This window comes from Thalassophryne amazonica, chromosome 3, assembly GCF_902500255.1.
Source record: "Thalassophryne amazonica chromosome 3, fThaAma1.1, whole genome shotgun sequence".
Lineage (NCBI taxonomy): Eukaryota > Metazoa > Chordata > Actinopteri > Batrachoidiformes > Batrachoididae > Thalassophryne > Thalassophryne amazonica.
The window spans coordinates 139,225,882-139,245,380 of record NC_047105.1 but is presented as its reverse complement, the minus strand read 5'-3'; the positions used below and the strand labels follow the sequence as shown (position 1 = coordinate 139,245,380).

General features: G+C 42.4%; 1 protein-coding gene across 1 annotated transcript in view; it reads right to left on the bottom strand.

Annotated features, from left to right (window-relative positions):
- chl1b (cell adhesion molecule L1-like b) overlaps positions 1-19,499 on the bottom strand; it is a 303,826-nt gene that overhangs the window by 125,816 nt on the left and 158,511 nt on the right. Inside the window, 3 exon segments of the mRNA XM_034167484.1 lie at positions 14,391-14,513; positions 14,646-14,850; positions 15,102-15,217. Coding sequence (XP_034023375.1) covers positions 14,391-14,513; positions 14,646-14,850; positions 15,102-15,217 — 444 coding nt within the window.

Here is a 19,499-nt window from a genome sequence, read left to right as displayed (position 1 = left end):
GAACAACGCTACCGGCATGGGAGCAGGGATATTATATTCCGAACTAACCGCCATCCCACCAGCAGCAAACTTCTATGTGCAAAAACTACCAAAGCCTGATGAGCTAAGGTCAGTACCTCAGGAGGATTTCAGAAAGATTGATCAATGTGTGGTGAATAGAATTTATGAAAACTTACATGAGACAGAATACCATAGTAATTTGACCAAAGGTTCTGGTAAATCCCCCCGATGTCCCATAGACCAAATTAAGACAGGGAATTGGCTAAGATGGGTATACGAGGTCTCTTAGATAATAAACCGACCCTTTTATTTTTTTTTTAACTATATGGATTTGAATGACATGCGATTACACCAATCATGCTTGAACCCTCGTGCGCATGCGTGAGTTTTTTCACGCGTGTCGGTGACATCATTTCCCTGTGGGCAGGCCTTGAGTGAGATGTGGTCCGGCCCTCTCGGCTGAATTCCTTTGTTTCACACGCTGCTCGAGATGGCGCGCGTTGCTTTATCAAAATTTTTTCTGGACCTGTGAGGAATATCCGAGTGGACACTATTCGAGAAATTAAGCTGGTTTTCTTTGAAAAGTTTAACGGCTGATGAGAGATTATGGGGTGTTTCTGTCGGTGTAAGGACTTCCCACGGAGCGGGACGTCCTGCAGCGCTTCCAGGCGCTGTCGTCGGCCTGTTTCAAGCTGAAAACATCCTAATTTAAGGCTTAATTCACCCAGGACATCGTGAGAGAACAGAGAAGATTCAGAAGAGGCCGGCATGAGGAATTTATGCGGACATTCCACTGTTTAAGGACATTTTTTTTAATGAAAGACGTACGCGCAAATTCGCCGAGTCGTTTCCGTGACGACTCGGCAAATCTGTGTGCGCCGCGACAGGAAAAACACCTCCGTGTTGAAAACCATTTGTAGAATTCAGGCGGCTTTTAATGGCTTTCAACAAGTGAGTAACTGAGAAATTGTTTAAACAGCTTGGGCATGTTCCAACTTGCCCGTTAAGATTTCCAACGGAGGTGTTTTTCCTGCCGCGACCCCCCGCGGTCGTGTCCAGCCCGACATGCGACTCTGCCCGCACGTTCTTTCATTACAAAATGACCGTTAACAATGGAATGTCCGAATAAACTCCTCATGCCGACTTCTTCTAAAAGTTCTCTGTTCTCTGACGACTTACTGCGTCAACAGAGCCTGAAATGTGGAAGTTTTCAACTTGAAACGGCGAGACGCTGCCGCCTCGAAGCGCAGATCGCCGTCAGGCGCCGTGGACCGTCCTTAAAGCGACACTACCAGACCAAAATCTCTCATCAGCCGTTAAAATTTTTACCGAAAACCAGCTGAATTTATTGAATGGTGTCCACTCAGTTGTGCATTACAGTTTTGAAAAAATTTTTATCAAACAAAGCAACAGTCTCTGAGCCATTCCTAAACAATGAAAAAAATCGACGAGCGGGTGGACGACTCCTCACTCAAAGACTGCCCACAGGTGAATGACGTAACCGACAGGCGTGAAAAAACTCTCGCATGCCCACGAGGGTTCAAGCATGTCTGATGTAATCACACGTGATTCAAATCCATATGGTTTTTGAAAAAAATAATAAGGTCGGATACTTTTCTAATAGACCTTGTATAACTGTACACAGTTATTACAGATTCCAACCATTAAGGGGACCCTTCAAGCATGGCAGGAAGAAGTTAGACGTAGTAAGGACGTCACCTGGTGGGGAATGGAGAAATATAAAGTTGAAGATTGGGTATTCCCCTGTTTGGATCAAAGTAATAATTATTGGGTTAAATATCAATACATCGCCACGGTCTACTCCAGAGACAGAGCTACTTGGTCCAGTGTACTCTGGAGACCAAACCCTTATGTTACGCCACGGCCCTGGAAAATGATTTGTAACTGTTAAAGATTTTGTATATATGTTTATCACTGTTAAACATTTGTACCTTTGTCTTTGTTCTGATAAAATGTTATTGTGCTGTTTTGCACCTGTTTTAAAGTAACCCTGAGAATGTACTTGTTATTCAACTTTGTTTTAGCATACTGGGGTCAGTCTGAACTGGGAGTGAAGAGCTGGAGGTTATTTTGACTGTTGTGACCTTTATGACCTTATGCTGTGCAAGTGCTGTGCAAAACAGGACACTCCAAGCTTTTGCAGAACAGATGATAAGTGCAAACAGACGAGCCTGCAAGAACAGGATGTGCTGACCTTCAATGATAAGACTAAACAAAAGGAAGCGAAACTGTTTCTCTACGCAGCTGCAATCATTAGTATACGTGCCATAAGATGTTTTGTATTACGGGAGGAAACTTGTCATGCGAAGTTCCCCCCACCTTTAGGACAAGTTTCACAATGTGGGTAGGGCGTCTCCTAATAAAAAGAGTGGGCGTGCAGCAGTCCACAGTGCTCTCAGTGGTACTACGTGTACGGACTGTCTGCACTCCTCGCGAGCTAAAATTGACATTCTGTCTCACTGGTGTTTCTTGACTCTGTTTGTCTTATCAAGGTTTTAAGAATGTTTGGAGGCGAAAATACCTGACATTGACCTCTTCTCTGCTCCTTTCTGTCTGCTCTGCGCCTCTTCTTCCCAAAATGCCACTAAGTCTGCTCCTATTTTCTGCTTCTTTTTAGGTAACTGAGAGACGGCATGCCTGAGCAACAACAACCCAAGGCCCCGAAGAAGGGCACCAAGAAGTCGGTGGCGAAGAAAACGCTTAAAGGAGTGTATGTAGCACAAGGAGCATGTGGTTGAAGCTCTGCGCAGAGCCAAGTTCAAGTTCCCTGGACGCCAGAAGATCCACATCTCTAAGAAATATGGCTTCACCAAGTTCAATGCCTGTGATTTTGATCAGATGATGGCTGAGAAGCGTCTGATTCCAGACGGCTGTGGGGTGAAGTACATCCCAAGCAGAGGCCCTCTGGCCCACTGGAAGGCTCTTCATGCTAACTAGAATTACTGCAGGGCATGGATCCCTTCCTATGCAGAACTGACTAGTCCACTTTCTGATTTGATGTACAAAGATGATATTTCAATGTCAACTGTGTTGGAATGGAACAAAGATGCTGAGGAAGCTTTTGTGAAAGTGAAACAAACATTAGTGTCATCCACAGTTTTGGCACTACCATATTATAGTAAACCATTCATTCAAACAGTAGATTGTAAGAATAAGTTCATGACTAGTGTTTTGGTACAAGCATATGGTTCAAAATTAAGGCCAGTCGCCTACTACTCATCTAAATTGGATGCAGTGGCAAGCGCTCTACCACCATGTGTGCGAGCTGTTATTGCAGCCTCCATGGCTGTTCAAAGTAGCAGTAATGTTGTTCTATTCCATCAGCTGACATTGAAAGTTCCACATGCAGTTTCAGCACTTCTGTTGCAAACAAACATGACCTTCTTATCTCCAGCAAGACATCTTTCGTGTATGTCGTTACTGTTATCACAACCACATCTTACTGTAGAACGATGTACAACATTGAATCCGTTGACATTGATACCTTTACCTGAGGATGGTGAACCGCACAATTGTTTCGATGTAGCAACAGTTTGTATGAAGGCTCGCGCTGATCTACTGGATACGCCCATCCCACACAGTACAATTGTGTATGTGGATGGTTCCTCCACCAAAAATCCATTGCAAATGGATGTGAAGTTAGCGACACCAGCAACCATTGTCAATTGTCTTCCGGGGGCCAGAGCAGGCGACATCGAAGGACATTTGAAATTGCTGGCTAAGGCTAAGCGTAAATTTGGTAAGATTGTAATTCACGTCGGCAGTAATGACACTCGGTTACGCCAATCGGAGGTCACTAAAATTAACATTGAATCGGTGTGTAACTTTGCAAAAACAATGTCGGACTCTGTTGTTTTCTCTGGGCCCCTCCCCAATCAGACCGGGAGTGACATGTTTAGCCGCATGTTCTCCTTGAATTGCTGGCTGTCTGAGTGGTGTCCAAAAAATGAGGTGGGCTTCATTGATAATTGGCAAGCTTCTGGGGAAAACCTGGTCTTGTTAGGAGAGACGGCATCCATCCCACTTTAGAGGGAGCAGCTCTCATTTCTAGAAATCTGGCCAATTTTTTGGGATCCTCCAAACTGTGACTGTCTAGCGTTGGGACCAGGAGGCAGAGCTGTGGTCTTATACACCTCTCTGCAGCTTCTCTCCCCCCTCCCATCCCCTTATTACCCCATCCCCGTAGAGACGGTGCCTGCTCCCAGACCACCAATAACTAGCAAAAATCTATTTAAGCATAAAAATTCAAAAAGAAAAAATAATATAGCACCTTCAATTGCACCACAGACTAAAACAGTTAAATGTGGTCTATTAAACATTAGGTCTCTTTCTTCTAAGTCCCTGTTGGTAAATGATATAATAATTGATCAACGTATTGATTTATTCTGCCTAACAGAAACTTGGTTACAGCAGGATGAATATGTTAGTTTAAATGAGTCAACACCCCCGAGTCACACTAACTGTCAGAATGCTCGTAGCACGGGCCGGGGCGGAGGATTAGCAGCAATCTTCCATTCCAGCTTATTAATTAATCAAAAACCTAGACAGAGCTTTAATTCATTTGAAAGCTTGTCTCTTAGTCTTGTCCATCCAAATTGGAAGTCCCAAAACCAGTTTTATTTGTTATTATCTATCGTCCACCTGGTCGTTACTGTGAGTTTCTCTGTGAATTTTCAGACCTTTTGTCTGACTTAGTGCTTAGCTCAGATAAGATAATTATAGTGGGCGATTTTAACATCCACACAGATGCTGAGAATGACAGCCTCAACACTGCATTTAATCTATTATTAGACTCTATCGGCTTTGCTCAAAAAGTAAATGAGTCCACCCACCACTTTAATCATATTTTAGATCTTGTTCTGACTTATGGTATGGAAATAGAAGACTTAACAGTATTCCCTGAAAACTCCCTTTTGTCTGATCATTTTTTAATAACATTTACATTTACCCTGATGGACTACCCTGCAGTGGGGAATAAGTTTCATTACACTAGAAGTCTTTCAGAAAGCGCTGTAACTAGGTTTAAGGATATGATTCCTTCTTATGTTCTCTAATGTCATATACCAACATAGAGCAGAGTAGCTACCTAAACTCTGTAAGGGAGTTAGAGTATCTTGTCAATAGTTTTACATCCTCATTGAAGACAACTTTGGATGCTGTAGCTCCTCTGAAAAGAGAGCTTTAAATCAGAAGTGTCTGACTCCGTGGTATAACTCACAAACTCGTAGCTTAAGCAGATAACCCGTAAGTTGGAGAGGAAATGGCGTCTCACTAATTTAGAAGATCTTCACTTAGCCTGGAAAAAGAGTTTGTTGCTCTATAAGAAAGCCCTTCGTGAAGCTAGGACATCTTTCTACTCATCACTAATTGAAGAAAATAAGAACAACCCCAGGTTTCTTTTCAGCACTGTAGCCAGGCTGACAAAGAGTCAGAGCTCTATTGAGCTGAGTATTCCATTAACTTTAACTAGTAATGACTTCATGACTTTCTTTGCTAACAAAATTTTGACTATTAGAGAAAAAATTACTCATAACCATCCCAAAGATGTATCGTTATCTTTGGCTGCTTTCAGTGATGCCGGTATTTGGTTAGACTCTTTCTCTCCGATTGTTCTGTCTGAGTTATTTTCATTAGTTACTTCATCCAAACCATCAACATGCTTATTAGACCCATTCCTGCCAGGCTGCTCAAGGAAGTCCTACCATTATTTAATGCTTCAATCTTAAATATGATCAATCTATCTTTGTTAGTTGGTTATGTACCACAGGCCTTTAAGGTGGCAGTAATTAAACCATTACTTAAAAAGCCATCACTTGACCCAGCTATCTTAGCTAATTATAGGCCAATCTCCAACCTTCCTTTTCTCTCAAAGATTCTTGAGAGGGTAGTTGTAAAACAGCTAACTGATCACCTGCAGAGGAATGGTCTATTTGAAGAGTTTCAGTCAGGTTTTAGAATTCATCATAGTACAGAAACAGCATTAGTGAAGGTTACAAATGATCTTCTTATGGCTTCGGACAGTGGACTTATCTCTGTGCTTGTTCTGTTGGACCTCAGTGCTGCTTTTGATACTGTTGACCATAAAATTTTATTACAGAGATTAGAGCATGTCATAGGTATTAAAGGCATTGCGCTGCGGTGGTTTGAATCATATTTGTCTAATAGATTACAGTTTGTTCATGTAAATGGGGAATCTTCTTCACAGACTAAAGTTAATTATGGAGTTCCACAAGGTTCTGTGCTAGGACCAATTTTATTCACTTTATACATGCTTCCCTTGGGCAGTATTATTAGACGGTATTGCTTAAATTTTCATTGTTACGCAGATGATACCCAGCTTTATCTATCCATGAAGCCAGAGGATACACACCAATTAGCTAAACTGCAGGATTGTCTTACAGACATAAAGACATGGATGACCTCTAATTTCCTGCTTTTAAACTCAGATAAAACTGAAGTTATTGTACTTGGCCCCACAAATCTTAGAAGCATGGTGTCTAACCAGATCGTTACTCTGGATGGCATTTCCCTGATCTCTAGTAATACTGTGAGAAATCTTGGAGTTATTTTGATCAGGATATGTCATTCAAAGCGCATATTAAACAAATATGTAGGACTGCCTTTTTGCATTTACGCAATATCTCTAAAATCAGAAAGGTCTTGTCTCAGAGTGATGCTGAAAAACTAATTCATGCATTTATTTCCTCTAGGCTGGACTATTGTAATTCATTATTATCAGGTTGTCCTAAAAGTTCCCTAAAAAGCCTTCAGTTGGTTCAGAATGCTGCAGCTAGAGTACTGACGGGGACTAGCAGGAGAGAGCATATCTCACCCGTGTTGGCCTCCCTTCATTGGCTTCCTGTTAATGCTAGAATAGAATTTAAAATTCTTCTTCTTACTTATAAGGTTTTGAATAATCAGGTCCCATCTTATCTTAGGGACCTCGTAGTACCATATTACCCCATTAGAGCGCTTCGCTCTCAGACTGCGGGCTTACTTGTAGTTCCTAGGGTTTGTAAGAGTAGAATGGGAGGCAGAGCCTTCAGCTTTCAGGCTCCTCTCCTGTGGAACCAGCTCCCAATTCAGATCAGGGAGACAGATACCCTCTCTACTTTTAAGATTAGGCTTAAAACTTTCCTTTTCGCTAAGGCTTATAGTTAGGGCTGGATCGGGTGACCCTGGACCATCCCTTGGTTATGTTGCTTTAGACGTAGACTGTGGGGGGGTTCCCATGATGCACTGTTTCTTTCTCTTTTTGCTCCGTATGCATCACTCTGCATTTAATCATTAGTGATTCCCTCAGCCCCAACCAGTCTCAGCAGAAGACTGCCCCTCCCTGAGCCTGGTTCTGCTGGAGGTTTCTTCCTGTTAAAAGGGAGTTTTTCCTTCCCACTGTGGCCAAGTGCTTGCTCATAGGGGTCGTTTTGACCGTTGGGGTTTTTCATAATTATTGTATGGCCTTGCCTTGCAATGTGGAGCGCCTTGGGGCAACTGTTTGTTGTGATTTGGCGCTATATAAGAAAAAAGTTGATTGATTGATTGATTGAAATGGAACCAATAATCAAAAAAAAAAAAAAAAAAAAAATTGTACAAAATCCCGGACGAGCCCCCAGTCAATGTCGGGTATTTTCGCCTCCAAACATTCTTAAAACCTTGATAAGACAAACAGAGTCAAGAAACACCAGTGAGACAGAATGTCAATTTTAGCTTGCGAGGAGTGCAGACAGTCCGTACACGTAGTACCACTGAGAGCACTGTGGACTGCTGCACGCCCACTCTTTTTATTAGGAGACGCCCTACCCACATTGTGAAACTTGTCCTAAAGGTGGGGGGAACTTCGCATGACACGTTTCCTCCCGTAATACAAAACATCTTATGGCACGTATACTAATGATTGCAGCTGCGTGGAGAAACAGTTTCGCTTCCTTTTGTTTAGTCTTATCATTGAAGGTCAGCACATCCTGTTCTTGCAGGCTCGTCTGTTTGCACTTATCATCTGTTCTGCAAAAGCTTGGAGTGTCCTGTTTTGCACAGCACTTGCACAGCATAAGGTCATAAAGGTCACAACAGTCAAAATAACCTCCAGCTCTTCACTCCCAGTTCAGACTGACCCCAGTATGCTAAAACAAAGTTGAGTAACAAGTACATTCTCAGGGTTACTTTAAAACAGGTGCAAAACAGCACAATAACATTTTATCAGAACAAAGACAAAGGTACAAATGTTTAACAGTGATAAACATATATACAAAATCTTTAACAGTAACAGACTTAATACCACATGCACGATAAGCCTTGCCCACCAAAATTGTAGGAATGTTCCCGGCTGGGAAGGATATTGTGACGCTTACTATGACGGCGAGTATGACACTCATGGCCATCAAACAGTTTGGGAGAAGAACAGAGCTGGCGCATGGATAAGAGCTTTTCCACCCAACGTTGGATGTGCCAAGGCTGTCCTGGGACATGGAATGTCGAAAAGGAAGCAGGTCCTAGGCCGCATAGTGCCATTTGTTGGTGATGCTTTGATAATGCTTGAGGAAGGATACGCCTTCAAGAAAAGTCTATGCGAAGGACGAGAAATTGTCGGTTACGAATGGTTGGGACCCAATCGGATTTACAATAATGGTACATGTGAATCGCCTGCAGAACATTGGTTGAGCTGTGGGAAAGGACGAGGTCGGCATGAATGTTCTTGGTGGGAAAGAACGCAAATAATAGCTGGAGGAATAATCACCACTTTCGCTGCAGAGACCGGACAAGTCATTAAAGAAGGTCTCGAAGTGGTGACTGGTTGGATTGGACATTTGTTTGGATATCTTTGGCCCTATCTGTTAATCATAATAGGACTTATTATTGCTGCAGTGATTGGATATGTTTTGTTAAAAGGAAGTTTCGCAGCCGCCCTGCGCTTGTGTGGGAGGAGCACACAACGCAGTGATATGGAGCCCCTCCTCCATTAGGGGAGGAGCGATGAAGCCTACAAAGCCCAACGCCGAGACACGCCCTGTTCATTTTGACTTGGGGGAGTGAAGAAAGAAGAAGCATCTACATAACAGCGTACAAACTTAAGGAGATAAGTAAAAAGAATAAGTGTGTTGTGAAAGTGTAGTGACACGGACCCACAACAGGGGGCGCAAATGAACGGTCAATAGATGAGCCAAAAATTAACAATTTAATGTTGTGAAGGACCACAACGAACATACAGACAATCTCAGAATATGATTACAGTCAATCCACAAAGGTGACGTGTGGGCAGGCTCGAGGATAGAAGACGTCTGTCCTGAGAAGAGCCGGAACCACACAATTTCCGCCGCCACCGAACCTGGTGAATACTGGAGCCGCGAAGTCCCGAATTCCCAGGTGATCACCGTCCCCGACTGTCGGATCTGGTACTGCTGGCGAGAACAAAGACAGTCAAGTGTGGGTGTGTGTACACCCCGTAACAACAACGGTGAGAATGCCACCTCCACCTCTCACTCAATATGCTGCAGAGTACCGCAGTGATTCCTCAGGGGAAAAGAGTGCAGTCCAGCACTCAATCAGCTCCCGCAGACAGAGGATAACAGGTACTCCTGCAAAGACTCACAATATACAGATTGATGTGTTAAACACAAACGGCTGAGTATATTACCTCCAATGAAGTACGATATCTCGGCAACGAGGTGGAGATGACGTCTGGTCTTTATGGAGTGAGATGATGTTGAGTAGATGGGTGACAGCTGTCAAGAGATAATGAGTGACAGCTGTCACCCCCGGCTGTGTCCGTGGTGGCAGCGCCCTCTCGTGCCTGAAGCCCGCACTTCAGGCAGGGCGCCCACTGGTGGTGGGCCAGCAGTACCTCCTCTTCTGGCGGCCCACACACAACAAAGACAGCAGAATGTCCAACAATACTGGCGACGTAAATGACACCATCTTCAAAGTGAGTAGAGTGGAGTTTATTGCACTACTGTTAGTATGGCTGCTATACTGCTGTGTCAGCTGTTGGGACTTACGACAACCACTGTGAATAGTAATGCTACTACATGGATGTGTCAGATGGCGATCATCAATCTGCACTACGGTCAGAGTGACTTAGGGTTGTCTCTATTTGTCACTCACGTCGCTTTACTCTCCAGTTTAACTGTTGGGAAATATGGTAGTACACATCAATTACAATTTGGATGGTGATAGATATGAAAGCAATCTTTTACGCCCCGGCAGTAATAGCTGACATTGTGTGCGAAGCTGTGATGACCTTGACCCTGTTAGCGTACATAGCTACGTTAACTGGAGCCGTACAACGCAAGAAACACTGGTTCTACAAACTTGGACTTATCATAATTTGGGGCTTAGGATGGGGAATATTATCAGCTTTATACTGGCTGTCCATGGTTAGTCAATGACTCCTGCTGTTATGGTTTACGACCTATGATGCTTGCTTCCCGCGTACGGCTCCTTCAGCTACAGCGGGAATGACAACGTCACCACAGTCCCGCTCTCCTATGGTGATCATGAGGCGTCTCTGGCGTACATCTGAATAATCCCGGCAAACACTTCTGCTTGCTTGCAATATAACAGTTAAAAGACTAATATTTCCTCTTACACTACAGGGGGATATAAGATGTATTCATTGTCAAGCCACCCTGGAACGAGCGCTCTACTTCTGGGAGATAACACCGACTCTGTGGTGCCCGACGTGTAATGGCAACAACTTCCCTGTTCAAGTGGCACGGGGAATAGTGGGACGGAAGGATACTTCTTTTCTGCCCCAGGTACCATCAGAAGCATACTTAAAAATTGAGATCGAGGCAGACATGATCTGGCATTCTCTCTTGATTGATCAATTATGATCTGACACTATAGTGTCTCCAGAAGGATATATGTATTGCCCCGTGTTTACCAAAATGTGGATGTATCCTACGGGAATAAGATTCTCCATAGCTCATCTTGCCGATGGCCGGATCGTGGCCATTGGTCTTTCATTACCACCAGTTCCACGTTCACCTCCACAGCGCACTGCAGAGGTTGGGGTGCAAACCGAGGAAATGAACTGGTGTTTGGAGGCCCTCACGCAGGTGTTCCTGGATGAACACCTTCAACAGCCAGAGTCTGAGGATATTCTCGCTGAGGCTTCACCTCGAACGAAGGATACATCACCGCGGCCATCTACACCAGTTACATCGTGTTATACACCCGTCACCCCCACTTCACCATGTGCACCATCGTTCCCTGATGGACTATCATCTCGGGAATATGAGGCAAATCCGCCTCCGTTGGGATTACCATCACAATCACCACTACTGGAAGGACAGCCTTCTGACGGTGACGGCAATCTACAGGTGTGCGGAGAGGAGTACGTGGTGCTGGATGAGTGTCGTTCAACTCCAGCTCCTCCTGTTCTGTCTCCAATGGTGGATGAAAAGGAAGTGCTCACCCTTCATCCTGTCGACGACAACGAGGATGTTTTTATGGAGGTATAAAGAGATCGGCGGCGCTTCAAGTCATGGAGGGGGTGTCAGGAAAGATGACTTTAAGCTTGCTCTCAGCTTGTTTTCATCTTGGAGTATAATACGTGTCCTGGGATTAATATACATGCTGTTGAATTAAACTGCACAGTTTTTGGTACCTTCCAGAAGTAAGTGAGGTCATGCCGGACTTTTCCATTGCAAATGGGGAGGTCCACGGAATGAACTCGGTGGTGAAGACGAGGGAATATATCTAAAAATGATTCTAACATGACAAGTATGATCAAATGAAGTAGTAATGTGTTAAAATTAAGAGTTGATTAGAAGATGTATTTTACGAATAAGTGAAATGAATGACTATATGAGTTGTTTTTCATAAAGAGTGCAGATTCAGAGAAAAAGAGGAAGTGAAGAAGATGTCGCAAGTGGGGAAAGAAAAACTGATGTGAAACAATTGACCAAATGATTAAGATGTTGGTAAAATATGAAATGAATAATAAGGAATGAGAATGTTTGTATATGATCATATGAATTGTTTTTATGTGAAAGAGAGTTGTAATGAAATGATTGAATATGATTGATGTGATTCTAAAGAAATGATTTAAAAGAACGAATTCTCAGAAAAGCTGAAGTGTTAACAGAAAAGAGGAACTTGGGAAATAAGTTACTGGTAGGGGCTGCAGAGATTTCCAGTAAAGCAGAAGGAGAAGGGAGGAGGTTTTGAGTCAACAGTGTCCCCGTGGTAACCAAGATCATCTGAGGACGACTAGAGTCAAGAACATATATAACCTGTTGAAACACCAGAAAACGGGGTTATTCTTCCAGGGAGAGGTGCTGTTGGCACTACTCCCCTGCTATGAGGAGATCACAAGACTTGACCATCTTGTGAGCATCAACTGGAATCGTGGAGTGAGAGGATTGGAGCCGTGCAGAGTCGTTTGAGAGAGATTATGACGCCCACTCAGGCCGTCCAGTTAGGGAGTAGCAGAACGATGGAGGATAACCACTGGCCTTAAGTCTGTCTGAGTGGGGAATGTTCAACGATTTCTCTCTCAAGGAATATCACAGCATACCAGAATGGATTAGATCAATTTGTGGTTGATTGAAGATGGAATAATATCTTATGTGGATTAACTTTGCTGAAGGATCACAATATCGCACAAGGATTGTGGTCAGCCAACGACTAATAGCTGATGAAGAGGAAATCAATCAAGTTAATCGAGCTGGGGACCTTGACCTCGAAAACCTTCCTCCCTCACTCCCAGGAAAATTAGTTACGAAATCAATCCAGTCCCAGTCAAAGTAAGATCAGTCAGAATTATTGAATTAAAAAAAAAATCTCTGCCAATCATTATTCTAATTATATTTGAATTACTGTTGTGAAATTATCACCATATAATCTATGTTGTTTATGTTATCGGCACTTGCAAAACCTGCAATAAAATTCCATGCATGCAGTTAAAGTGTTAAGGCTCGGACATTGGATTATTGATGCTTCTTAAGGTGTGAAAGTTAAGTTTATTAGGTGTACAACATCAAAAGGCTCTAAAAGGTTAGTCTGTTTTTTTAATGAAAATAACACATCCTGGGGACTCGCTGTACAAGTCACTAAATTTAAAATCTAGCAACATTCCAAGAGCCCTGATCCATAAGAGGAGAGCTGCCGTTAACGGGCATGGCCAGTTCGTATCCTGGTTCCTGAGAAGGCTATTCGACCGGGGTGCGAGATCAGCTTCAACGGGGTGGACGTCCGGATGGAGCAGCTAGACGAATCTCCTCGCCACCAGCTTGAACAACCTTTGTGCAGCCCTGCCGGGTAATACCCGTGGAGACACAAAGGTCGGACCCCAGAGACGGAGAGCTGGTTTTACACAAACACACTCATCGGAGGGTGAGCGTGTGCCATGTATCTAAAAGCAGGATCTGACATCCGTTTAACAGGGTACATAATTAAGTATTCCTGCATGTCTCCACATAAGTTCCAGTTATCTGTAGCTCAGACTCAGTCTAAATTATTTTCTGTGTTCATGTTGTCTGAAGTGACGGCGTGGGGAATCCCAGCCCCACGGCCTATTTACATTTGCATATGCATATTTAAATAGGGGCATGACCAGGGCGGAGTTTGGTGTGTGTGCATGTGTGATCAATTCCTCAATTCCGCTTCAGTGGCATGTACAAATGGAACATGCTTGGATCCATGTGTATGCACACTTTGATACATCTGTATATTTTTGTGCTTACGCCAGTTTCTGGATTCTGGCGTACATCATGTTTCAGTAGGAAATCCATGAGGGTTCACTTCCCACCTAGTCCTTTCTGTGTTGAGCTTTCATTATCAAAAATGAATTAATGAATATTCAGAAACAACACACTTTCACTGATAGGTTTAGCACAATCATACAGCACTTACAGACTGACCAAGAGCACTGTGTGAGTGCTGTAGATTTGTTATTGCTCTGATTCCAATGGCGTGTTTACATATTTTTTTATAATTATTATTAAAAAAGCTAAGTACAACAGAAGGAATTTTCAAAGTACTCATTATGTTTCGTGAAGGATTATAAATCATGCACACATTTTAACCACATTGTGAACATATTCCTCAGAGTCCTTGTGGAAAAATGCTCCCTCTTAGACTCCTGCAGAATTTTTGATGTCAGCCTGGAATTGTCTCCATGCAGTCAGAGACATGGACTTGGTGTAACTCTTAGGGTATAAAGCAGTGTCCAACTGACAATGCAGTGTTCTTTGTTGCTCACACAATTTTTTTTTCTCTGCAGAAGAAAAATAAACCAGACTGTATGTGATTCAAAATGGTCTTTTTGTTTCCTTTAGACTGACTGGGGCTCCATCACACTCTTGATAGCTACTTATCTTATTACAATGGGCCATTTTGGGTTTTAATGAGTAGATACGGACACATACTCATCTGATATTCCAGGAGGTATCGGGTAAGGATTCCATTAGGCTCCAGCGGTGGAGCCCAGGCCACAGAGACTGTGTGCTTCTGTACATCAGTGACCCTGAAAACAGCATTTCTCTTTGGGACTGTGGGGGCAAAGAAGGTATATCACACAGTAAGCAGTCCATTTCTGGAACCCAGCTTCTGAGACTATTATTAGATATTGCCTTCAGTTGTTGGGAATCAATAGGCAGCATGCTGTTTTTCCACACACCTACCTCCCTCTGGGGTTTTGAAGTTGACAGGATGGCTGCCGGGCCCGTTGCCCCGCCCATTGAAGGCCATCACAATGAGTGTGTACTCAGAGAAAGGTGTTAGTCCCGGGATGATTGCATGGTTCCGATCCTCAGGGAACGTCAGAGTGTGCTTGTTTCCGGGGCTTTTCTTGGACTCCACCAGACTGCGTAAATGCCACCAGTTTATCTAAATCAGGACAAAGACATAAAAAGCATCATCAAAAGATGAAAAAAAATCCTCCACAGATCAAATGTGCACTAAGTGTAGAGCAGAGGACTCTAGGTGAATGATTGCACACTTTAGATGGTGTGTGCAGGGAAAACCATTGCCAGAGGAGAGGAGACAGAGTGGGGAGAGGGGAGGTCAACAGTTAAAGCAAGGTCAGGGCCGGTGCATTTAAAGTGTCTTAAAGCAAAGGTCTATTTCTGAGGTATTACCCTGTAGCCTCCCAGATGTCCATGTAACTTGTCCTTGTGAACACGTGTCCAGCTAACCTTGACCACTGAGCTGTTCATCACCTCCACCGCCACATCATCAGGCGCAGCCGAGGGAACTGCAAAGGCAAACACACATTAGAATCCACACAGTACTGTGACTACATTAAGGAAAGGATGGGAAAAACAACCTAGAAGGTGCTCAGGGAGTGCATACCGCCACCAATACTACATATTCCCCACCACCACAAATATGCATTTAGCACCAAGCATTGATTAAAAAATAATGATATGCTCATAAACGTTCATCAAGATCTATCCATAATTTTTCGAGTTTGATGTTGTTGTATCTTCTCGATGCTGACTGAAACAAAAATTTCAGAATTTATTTCCTAGGACATAATTAATCTGCTAAAAAAAATGCTATTGAACTCAGTACATTTTTGAATTAAATGTTCCTGAATGTCTAAAATGCCTTTTGAATACTGGATCCAGTTGGTATGGTCTGGATCAAATTCAAAATAAGATCCCTCACTTGCTAGGACATGATCCATCAGCTCATAAAATTTCACCAACATCTTCTCACAATTTTTTTTTTCAGTTAAATGTTGCTCAGATACTGTAGATCAGGGGTGGGCAACTTGTTCCAGAAAGGGCCAAGAGGGTGCAGGTTTCTTTGCAGCCAATGTCTCCACCAGGTGATTTCACTGATTAACTAATTCCATCTGCTCAAAGTGATATTCATCAGTGAAATCACCTGGTGGAGTCAGTGGCTGCAAAGAAAGCCTGCACCCTCTTGGCCCTTTCTGGAACAAGTTGCCCACCCCTGCTGTAGATGCCAGGAAATGTTGCCTGTACCTATATTGAACTGGTCTCAAAATTGGGGCATAAGCCATTCTTAATTCAATCAAAGGCTTTTACATCACTGAGGTGTTGAAATGATGCACCACATGAGATTTTGTCTGTTCATGTTTCTATTTCGAATTCATGCTGACATAATAGCCTTGTATGGGATTGGGAACAGGTGGTGGTCCAACTTCAGAAGTGATCCATTACAGCTACACTTAACTAGCAGTACCAGTCAAAACTTTTTACTACCAAATATTGTTTTGGGATTTGGGATTACCTCCAAAACTGAATAACTTATTTCACTAAAATCCATTCATTACATTTTGAGTTATCCTTCTAACAGACAGGTGGAAACATTACCTCCTTATTGGAGGTAAGAAACAAATGCTATGCAGCTAGATATGTTAGGTGAACAACTATGGCAAGCCACTTTATCCTTTCACCAGTCACAACTGTAATTTAAGTGCACTGTACATGATATCCTCACAGGAATGGGGGGTGGGGGCAGGGTGGGGGGCAGAGGTACACTATATGTGCACATGCCGGACTCACCTGCACATGACTGGTGTGAATAAGGAATGGAGAAGTTCAAAACAAAACACTCAGAGGAAGTGTTGGTTTATTCTCTCTGCAGGACGTCATTTAGAGCCAAAATCTTTTGTAAGAAGATCACCACTGGCTTCTATAGTGATGTTTACAATGTGATTTAGGCAGTGGTGGGCATAGTTCCGCTAATCGCTAATTGTCAAAGATAATGTTTTCATTATTGGATTAGCTTTTCAAAACCATCATCGGACCAATTATCTTCCAATAAGTTCTGGTCTGATAATTTTTAGACCGCTAACATTTTTACAGACATAGGTTTTGTAGTAGATGTGTAGTTCTATTCTCTACAAACAGAGAAGAGCTGGTTCCAGAATAAACTGCTCTATCCTCCGCAGGCAAAGGAGAACTGGTCATACAAAAGAAAAAAAAAACATTTCTTTTGACACCATACTAATATGCTGGCAATAGCACTCAAGTCATCCAGAGGCATAGAGTTTTAACTTATGGTTAGAATTTTAACCAAACTAATTTTGGACAATTTATTTAAATTCATGTCACGTCTGAAGTTTTGTGAAAGTGAAAATATCAGATATATGTTTTAGTTTTAAAGTAATGCACTAATTTTGAAGGTTTTAGTGTGGACATGGTGTGTGCGCAGTGCATTATGGGTAAAAGTTCACGAGAGGAGAAATGCATTTGAGATGCTCTGATCAGGCTCCACACGGACAACAGCATTAAACTCTTTGTATATTGTGCCTAAAACTCTTGTGAATATATTCTCTGGGTTTGTATATGTTGTTATTGTGTTTGTTTTATGTAAAAATGCCAGAAGAAGCCCAGATTGCTTTTCCAAAAGTCAAAATTGTGATTCAGGCCATGTGACATAACCGGTGTCAAAATGCATAGAACACTGCCATCTACTGGTGACTGGTTATATCACAGTGTTTTCGATCGCAGGATTTTAAAATTATCTGTAGGTTTCCAAAACCTGAGAGACCCTACACGTGGCGATAAAAACAAACCATAGATCTGACAGGTTTAGTTGTACAGTGTGTGGTGTCAGCCACGGTAAAAACACACACAAAGAGATTTCACACAGGAACATTCTCAGGTCAAACACCTCGCTTTCTGATTGGCTGCATGTCACATTTAGCTCCTCACGTCCTTCTTAACACACCACACATGGCAGGAATATCTGATAAGATTATATTTAGCATCATCACGATTGTCGGGGTGTCCTTAAGATTGTCGGAAAGGGAAGATCCGAAGAAGGTCCGATATCGGCCTAATTATCTAACCATGTTATGATGCCTCACGGAGCGACTGATTGATCTGTTATAACACCACACCGAGCCGCTAACTGATCGGATGTTATGACACCTTATGGATCAAGTGATTGATGCGTTATGACACCACACCAAACATGTTTTCACTATTATTTGATTTCTTTGTGCGACTGACATCATTATTCAAGCATTCAAAAGGCGATTCTTATCGCCACACAATTCCAACACACGAAAACGTTTTTTGACAGTTCTTGTTACTGAAAGAAACTTCGTCTCCCTAACCGGTTAGCGTTGTGATGTCATCACGTGTGTGCTTACGCGCTGTTTAGCGGGATCTTGAAAATTTCTTTCTTTTTTTATACATATGAAAAAAAAGACATTTTACAAAAGCGCATTTATTTGTAAACACCAACACGTTACATTGATTCACTTCTGTTGGTTTTTACAGTACATAGAATGAATGAATCAACCAATCAGTATGAGCGGAGGCTTAGTTACCCATAATCCCCTCTGGGCATCTGTGTGTTAATGTTCAAATCTACAGAATTAGTGCATTATTTTAAAATGAACAGATATGTCTTATATATCACTTTGTACATTTTAAGAGTTTACATTAATGTAGTTATTCTCTCCAGAATAATTTTATTTTTAAAGCAACCATAACCAACCATAACTCAAACCTGCTTTCCATTTCAAGACCTCTGCCTCATCGCGGGACCACTGTATCCTATCAGGGTAAATGGTGTTCTCCTACAGCAGGGGGCAGAGTGCACAAAGACAAGTACTGGCTCATTAGCTGTTCGCGTTTTTGATCGCCATTGGTTCTATCAGAAGCTTTGGCGTGTTTAAACTCAAAATCAGCTTCTTAGTAGCTGAGAGCGTATGGGAGGCAAAATTTAAAGTTATTGGTTATCTGTAGCTTCCGATAAGTTTTTAGGCAGTTTATCGGTTTAGAGTTAAAAAGATAACTTTTCAGTTAGCTGATTATCAGTTACTGAACTTTTGGTTAGCTGTTTATTTAATGACAACTGGCTTCTAAGAATGCTCTATTCACTGATAAAGATGATGAAATGTAAATGTATGCACTTATTGGAAATTACAAATATAAAATGTAGCATCAGCTATCTTAGAGATACTTAAAAGGGTCATTTGCCCAAAATCACTTTCATGCATCTGCCCTTCACAAGGACTTGTGCCTGGGTTTCCAACCTCAACGTTCTCAAAGTCTAACTCAGTAATCCTGTTCATGTAGACGTCCACTAAGACAAGCAAAACTCAAGCTAACCATAACTCTAACCTAAGCTCCAAAATGGCTTATTTAACATTTATCAACTCCTAACTGCTTTAAAATATGCACCAAATCAGCTGATTTACCGTCAGTGGAAACACCTAAGTGGTCTTCGGGGCAACACAGACTTGTCAGTTCAAATGGCTCGATCTTGGAAAACCTATGTCAGTGATATTTTACAGATGTCATACATCAGGATGAAACTTGGCCACCTCACTAAAACCTTGGACATGTTCGAGGTTTGGCACATTTCAGTTGTAATTTAAGCTTCCAGGGTACAGAGTATCCTTCGTGTGCAAGACGTTCGAGGACCATGGTCACACTTGCTGTTGTACCTTGCTAAGGGCTTGCCAAAGTTTATTGCCATTGGACTCAGTGATGCAGGTTAGGATAAGTACTAACCTTTATTGAATTATTACAGAGAAACCTGAC